Source organism: Cucurbita maxima, unplaced genomic scaffold (genome assembly GCF_002738345.1).
Source record: "Cucurbita maxima cultivar Rimu unplaced genomic scaffold, Cmax_1.0 Cma_Scf00008, whole genome shotgun sequence".
Classification (NCBI taxonomy): domain Eukaryota; kingdom Viridiplantae; phylum Streptophyta; class Magnoliopsida; order Cucurbitales; family Cucurbitaceae; genus Cucurbita; species Cucurbita maxima.
The window spans coordinates 2,274,805-2,282,194 of NW_019272024.1; the positions used below are offsets into that span (position 1 = coordinate 2,274,805).

A 7,390-nucleotide genomic window follows, 5' to 3' on the forward strand; every position below is an offset into this window, starting at 1 on the left:
TGGTATGATGAGCCCTTTTGGAAAGCCCAAAGCAAAGCCACGAGGGTTTATGTTTAAAGTGGACAATATCATACCATTATGGAGAATCGTGTTCATCTAACATGGTACTAGAGTCTTAACCATGTTAATAGAATCCCCAAATGTCGTACAAAGCACTCCAAAAGAAAAAGGGAGTGACTCCTCGAAGGTCTCAATATCATACCATTGTGGAGAGTTGTACCACACATATAAGGGTGTGGAAAACCTTTAGAAAGACCCGAACATTTGAATCCAAGTTACAAAGATCAATGTGTAGAACTCGAACATTTTATTGAAGGATTCATGAACAAGAACAGAAAAAGTTTGAAGTCTTCATACATTTTACTTACTATATGAAGATTCCAGACATCAGTTTCTAAGCCTGAGCAGCAGCATCAGCAGCAGCATCTTCAATATCAAACAAGAACCAAATCTCATTGACACGACCTTCAAACTCAAAAGGGGAGTTGTACTGAGCCACTGTGTAAATGGCAGCACCGCCAGCGCCACGGCTCTTGCTGATGGCTGCTGCCCACTTTGTGTCGAAAACACTCTCATCCAACGCAGCAGCCTCAGCTCCAATTGTCGCATCAGACACAAACCCTCCAAATTGTCTTACTGCGACGTGTGTTTCTTTCCATCTCTGAATGTGAAGCCCCTTGGCTGGTGGAGGGTCTGCTTGGTTCACTTTCGGCACGTAGAAGCTAACCACGAATGATGATTCACAAAAGGGTCCGTCGCTCGGAGAAACCTCTGTGAGCACCGGTGCAGTCATCTCTATCTTTTCGTTGTACTTGTTCTTTCCTTGAATGTAATCGAACAATCTAATGAAATAAACAATGTGATCTAATGAATTGAAAGTTTAGAAACTTGAACGTGAAAATAACAAAACTTATATTCATTTAATTCAAGGACTTTTTGTGGAGAATTTTGAGCTCTCGTCATAGCTAAGAGAAGAGCTTCTTCTTCTCGTGAGAATTTCACTCTCGAGCGTAAAAGAGAGAGATTTGGCAATTCTAGGTGTTCCAGCGAGATAGTTCCAATTGTTGTAGTCGTCTTTCTGCCCTCACGCTCTACTCTATTTCGGAAAGTTGCTTTGTCAGAGAGAAGTGGGCTTTTCAATCAATGGTCAATCAACACCTCATTTTTAGATGTTGATACCTTAACCTTTGACCTAGGATAGACTCATTCGACTAAATAGTGATCCCGTGTTCTTTCCTTCTTTTAGACTAATTTCACCATAAACAAGTCAAGACAATGAAGTTGGGGATAGACATAGTTCGATTGGGTTCAGGGCCTACTACGCTTGCTTGCGGCTATCAACGAACTGACTCTATTGTCTACCGGTTACCAAAACTTTGCGAAAAAGAAAAAAAGACAGGCCGATAGCCAAGCTAAAGACCTACCCCTGTTTCAGTCTCATGAACTCCTAGATTTGTATTAGTTTAATTCAAAAGGAATTACTATAGCACCTGCAAGAGATTGTTCAATTTTCTCCATATAATTGATAGAATGCCTTAGACAAACTAGATGAACTGCTCAAGATGGCTAATGAATTTCAACCAAGAGAGATATTGCAGAAATTTCTTAGTAATCTTGAAGTATCTATGGAGCTGATAGGAATTTGAATATGTGAAGTGGAAGATGAATTTGTTCATAAGTTAGGTTAGCAAAATCGGAGAAACCTAATCTGTAACAGATATCATATATGGAAGTAAAATGAATGAAATCAGATGAGAAAAGAAAGTGTAATTTACTTGAGAAATCCTGTTCTGGTGGCTTCATGGAGAGAAATATCAGGAATTGGAGCGGTGGAGGCCCAAACAGAGGAATCATAGCGCCGAATCTCGAACCCTTTGCCGGAGTCGATGACGTCGTAGCTAGGGCACTCGATGCGCTTGCACGACGGAGGAAGCTCCGAGTAGGCGGGCCTGAGGATCAAAAGGATTAGGGTTGTGAGAAGCGAGAGCTTGAGCATTTCAATGGCGGCCATCGCCATGGGGAATTCCTCAAGGTGATTGATTGCTAATGGAAATGAGAGAATGAGAAAGATTCACTATAAAGGGATGAGCCATGGAGTGAAGGACGTCCACAAGTTTCAACTTTGTCCACAAGTTTCAACTTTTGCCACTTCTGGATGTTCTTTCACATCTTCAAATAGTTCCAATCTGGACATTCGATCTTGATAGATAAGACATCGATTACCGTTGAAATTATGATCGAAGAACATTGAATAAGAAGAAGCATTTGATAGGCAAGGATTGTCATAACGTGAATGGATCTGGGAGACATACTTTACATATAGAGACCATACAACATTATAAACTGAAACAAGATTTCAATCATTGAAAAAAAAAAAAATAGGAAATATTTCCAAGCATGAACTTGAATGAACCACCAAATTTTTAACTCACTAAAAGAATTTGATTCCTTTTTTTTTTTTTTTTCGTTTTTCACGCGAGGGGCCGAGCGGAGAGGAGTTGCTACCTTCACTTTTGACCAAACATCATGCCACTCCTTGTGTGCATTCTCTAGCTTGTAGCTCAGCTATGTTTATATTGGCTACATCCGAATGTTCGAGTTTAGATATGATCAGAGTCACTGCTGCCAGGAATGACCTGGTCCAGTACACACTTCTCGAGCCTCTGCTAGAGAAACAGCCATGGCGAGCATCATCTGCTCTTCAAAATTCTGAGGAATGATCGGCATTGTCGCTTGGTTTCCACCATCCATAGCATTGGCTGTCGGTTCAGTACCATTGTCTTTGGTTGAATCCGATGTCGGGTAGCTCGTCCCAGCTTCAGCTTCTTCTGATTGATGATCAAGATTCCACTCTCCCTCATTTCTTGTTAACATCATCCTACAGTCTGGTACCGTGTCGATTGAAACTTGTGCAGGTGCATAACTTTCTGAGTTGATCGAGACTTGCGCGGGTGGATAGTTTTCTTCATTGGCGTTCATCCTGCTGTAGAATTCCGTGGCTCCAGGAAGCATGTTGAAGACGGGTGAATCTCCATTCGTGCAAGTGGGTGACGGTCCTCTACCCATCTGCTGCTGCTCTGCAAGAGCAGCTATGGCACAAGCAAGACCTCCAGACGGGGACGACGATGATGTTCCAGCTAACGGAATGGCGGCTGGAGAGATATATCGACCTTCTGTTGCAGCATATTGATCAGAAGAAGCAGCCTCAGCGTACACTGGATCTTTATGCCTTCCTTTCTCCTGAAGATTTCAAATTTTTATACAGTTTAATACAGTGAAGATGAACAAAACCATACCCTACTCAGTAATTGGAACGTGATAACAGCTACTACACAACGTTAACCATTGCTTGGTCGGTTTAGCACTAGAGTACATCAAAATTTTCAGGCTCCATAGACTATATAATAGATGTTAAAACTCGTTGGGACAACATTACGTCGAGGTATTTACCTGAATCGAGAGCCAGATTGCTTCCATGACCATTATGTCCTCAAGATCGAGGTCAAATTCATCATCCCTGAAAGTTCTAAATGGGAGATTATTAGATAGCAGCCAGAAAAACCAACCATCTCATAAAGTAGGGACACAACATGTAAAAAGCCAAGGAAAAGGCTACAAAAAGATTTGATAGGACATATTGCATTTCCTTGACAAGCCTTAAGGAAAACTCAAGCCTCGTTCACATCTTTCGTCCAGCTTTGTGGTTTCGTCTAACCTTAGGCGAGGTATATCTTCCTCAACTGAACAACTCAGGCGGAGTCTAAGTTTATTTAACAACACATGCACACGTGCGTGCATGTTCAATCGTTTATGACTCTATCTGACTTGCCTCTGCACTAAGCCAATTCATCTGATTCGACCTTGCCTTTACCTGGGGTCAAGATCTCTTCCATGCAATGTTGCATCTCATTTTGTCATCTTAGTTCTCAACAATATGGACCACATATCATGATGTCATCCCAAGTCTCGGGATGTCATCACCATTATAGCTCGCTTGGACATACTATCAAGAACTGGCCTTCCACCCGGGTTTCAGAGGCATAGACCCTACCGTGTCCATGCTAAGTCATTTACGGATTTCGTACCTAATAGGGGGTGGATATACCACTTCCGACACATGGACGAGGGCGCAATGTCAGCACACCCGCGTCGTCCGACATTGCCCTTGAAAGACCCATTTCAAAGAAGTCACCTGAGACATTCGTATTGCAATGCTCGCCCAAATTGTGACACACACAGATATGTTCCATAAAGTAGCTTGCTTAGGCATGGGGCCCAAGGATGGTGGAGAGTTGGACACCATGCCTCTCCCTATAATACCTTCTTACGCATTTTTGGTTTCGCAAGAGCAAACATAATTTTAACGAACAGTTATACGATGTCATGGAGCGACCGTCTAGTGTCCAATTGATACCAAATTTGGCAAGCTTCCATCTTTCATATAGACGGACTTAACTCCAAAGCCACCTGCCCAAACTCCTTCCAAACCCCCAACTTTTGAGATTAAGGCTTGTTGCCCTACCTGACCCTAATCAAGCCTATCTTTAACACTCTTGTCTACTTGTTATCTCTATCTTGGCTATGCCCCATCTTAGCTTCACTGTACATCTTTCAAATGATGCACCGTCCTCCTCGATCCCGCAAAATCTGAAAAAATCCCACATGAATAACACTTATCTTGTCTCAGCCCTTGCATGGCCGGTTGGGCGCTGCTTCCGTGTCGCTCCTTTGTTTGTCTATACGTGAGGGGCACAACCTACTCTATTTATAGTATGGTTGTGACCTTACACCACCACTTATTCAGTAAAACATTAGTAGAGCCCTCCATCTTGTTACTACAGCCTATCTATCTCAAAAAGAAGAAAACTACTCAACTTGCAAATTATTCTTCCCTAAGAAACCCCAATGGTTTCTTCCACTAATGAGCCTACCCTATTTCATGAACCACCAAAATGACACTGTGCTTCCAAAGTTCGGACCAAGACCACCACCATTATTAGGAGGCAAGTATGTGACACTCCAATTAATAAGATCAAGGAATATCATTTGATTCAGTAATCTTTCCTCATCATCCATACTAAACATTCGAATCATTTGTAAATTGCAAGTGATCGGAATTGATATCGTCCTTACCCTCTCAAAAGCTAGAGAAAATATGCTTTTATGTTGGATCTAGTGATAATAAGGACATGCTAGGTATCACTTGTTTCCCATCTGACCATTTCGGGTAGCTAACGCTAAATTATATCTTTTTAAAAAATCAAGTGTATTAGAGAGCTTTCTTAAGGGGTGTCTAGATACCCACCAAGTGTTCATTACAGATAAATACCTTAAATATGTGGAGAAAACAAGTTATTCTCTGTCCAAAATGCAGGTAAGGAAATTAAGCAACGAGTGAAAGTTAAAATTACTGGAAGAGCTATGTTCAGTAGAAATCATTTTGAAGGGTTCAAATTCGTAAATTATTCGATGACTGTTAAAATTTTGTGCGCACGTGTGTGTGAGAGAGAGAGAGTGATCATTTGCAGAAACGTATTTGAAGTAAAGAAAATCAAAATGCGTTCATGTATGCAAAATCAGAACAGAACGAAAAGAACCTGTTGCTTCTAATAGGAATAGGAGGCGGTGGCGATCTGATTTGGGTCATACAAGAATCTTGCAAGCTAACCGTTTCCTCATCTTCGGCAGGAGATTGAGAAGATGGAACTGGAAAAATGAAGCACGCAAAACGATGATAAATAATCAGAAACGAGAAAAGAATTTCACTAACGAAACACCTGAACGATGTAAAAGCCTACCAGCTGCAGGGCTGTCTTCACCGTCCTCGACATTAGTACCGGCATTTGAGGTACTTAATTCAAGTCTTTTCTGCATTCTTTCCTCATCATCCTGAAGTTCCTGCTGTCGTATTCTAATCTTTGCTTCTATAACACGCTGTTCTTCCTGGTAGGTTTCAATCGGGACAGAAGATTTAGATATCCCTTAGTTCTAATAAAAAAACAATACCAAATACGACATTATCGAGTCTTACAATTTGCTCCAAGCTCTTCTCTTCTTTTGATTTCACACCTCTATACTCCACAGCATAATTCGAGGTTTTGCAAAAGGGGCACCTCATCAAGTTAAGATATACAAGCATGCCATTGATGAAGTAAAGCTTTAAAGTAAACTAAAAAAGCAATACGGAGGTACGAGAGTCGTGAAAAAGGATACTGTGTAGGCCGGGTGGAATTCGGAACTTTCATCTGTAGAAAACATTCTGGAAAAAGAAGCGAAATCAGACTGAATGAATTCATATCATAAATCATTTGTCGAATTTCTCCCGCTATACGTACCTGTACAAATGCTTTTCATGCAACATCTCGATCGATTGAGACTTGGATAATACTGAAACAGAAGGGCAAAAAATGAATGAGACCAATGAAGAAGACAAGGAAAAAAATGAACGAGACAAAGCCATCAAGAGCGATGACAAACCAGAAAGCATATGGGGCATTCTTCAAGATCAGACGCGGATTCTTCATCTCCCGGATAACATGGAGCGAGCTTTGATTCAAGTATGAGTTTCCTAAGTTTCTTATGATCCACTTCTTTATGGTTGTAAAGCCCTTGAGGCCTTGTATACTTCTCATCAACCATTTGTCTCCGCCTTCCGAGCTTATTACCCATGAAATAAGAATTTCGTTGAATTTAACTATTGTTCGAGATCGTGAGACGAACGAACCGACAGCAATATCGGCAAAAGCTTTCTAACGATTGCAATAAACAAGGAACCGCATGAGTTATACTAGTTCCTTGTTTTAACATGTAATAACTTGAAATTATAAACTCTCCTCATGCTACAATACAATAGCCATCTGATACACTCCTGTGTCATGCGTGATACCCGCAGCAAAGAGATATCCTCACAATCCTACATAACATGAAGGAAAAACAAGAACAAAATCAAGAACTTGTAATCATTTGTCAAATTTATCCCTAAAGTACAACCAGTTGAAGAACAATGAACATTTTCTAGGCTTGAATGCTCAACCAAACAAAATCAAGCCCTAATAAAGAAAAAGAAAATATGGCTTAGAACCCTAATTTTTCACGCCTGCAGGTAATATTCAACTACAATCAATATCCAAACGATGCCAGAAGCAAAGAAACACAAAGAAAAAAGGAATTCAATAATAAGCAATGCCATACAGCTCGAAGATCGAAATCAAAATTTGGGACGAACCCTAACTTGAGCGCAGAAGCATTATGAGCCAAAACCCACCATAATTTCAAGAGGTGGAGACAAATTCTGATCAAAAGAGAAGGATATACAAGAAAATCAAACCAACCCACTTCACTAAATACAGACCTCCACTACAAATTATCAAAAAAAAAAAAAAAAAAAAAA

At 40.6% G+C, this 7,390-nt stretch overlaps 2 protein-coding genes across 6 annotated transcripts in view; both read right to left on the reverse strand.

Moving 5' to 3' along the window:
* Positions 1 to 288: 288 nt before the first annotated feature.
* Positions 289 to 2,067, reverse strand: LOC111482697 (heme-binding protein 2-like). The gene is made up of 2 exons (XM_023128612.1): positions 1,776 to 2,067; positions 289 to 842 (listed from the first exon to the last, which is right to left on the reverse strand). The coding sequence occupies exons 1-2, from the start codon at positions 2,015 to 2,017 to the stop codon at positions 395 to 397; spliced, it is 690 nt and encodes a 229-aa protein (XP_022984380.1). The 5' UTR covers positions 2,018 to 2,067; the 3' UTR covers positions 289 to 394.
* Positions 2,068 to 2,250: 183 nt separating this feature from the next.
* The window catches only part of LOC111482695, a 6,509-nt gene continuing 1,369 nt past the window's right edge, over positions 2,251 to 7,390 (reverse strand). For 2 of the 5 annotated variants that reach the window (XM_023128609.1, XM_023128607.1), the window contains exons 2-10: positions 7,192 to 7,291; positions 6,478 to 6,913; positions 6,336 to 6,387; positions 6,214 to 6,259; positions 6,032 to 6,113; positions 5,799 to 5,943; positions 5,598 to 5,706; positions 3,451 to 3,526; positions 2,251 to 3,240 (exon numbers count right to left, since the gene is read on the reverse strand). In XM_023128609.1, coding sequence (XP_022984377.1) covers positions 2,617 to 3,240; positions 3,451 to 3,526; positions 5,598 to 5,706; positions 5,799 to 5,943; positions 6,032 to 6,113; positions 6,214 to 6,259; positions 6,336 to 6,387; positions 6,478 to 6,669 — 1,326 coding nt within the window. In that variant the 5' untranslated portion in view covers positions 6,670 to 6,913; positions 7,192 to 7,291 and the 3' untranslated portion in view covers positions 2,251 to 2,616. The remainder of the gene's footprint in view (positions 3,241 to 3,450; positions 3,527 to 5,597; positions 5,707 to 5,798; positions 5,944 to 6,031; positions 6,114 to 6,213; positions 6,260 to 6,335; positions 6,388 to 6,477; positions 6,914 to 7,191; positions 7,292 to 7,390) is intronic. The other 3 variants (XM_023128608.1, XM_023128606.1, XM_023128610.1) reach the window with 2 other exon arrangements.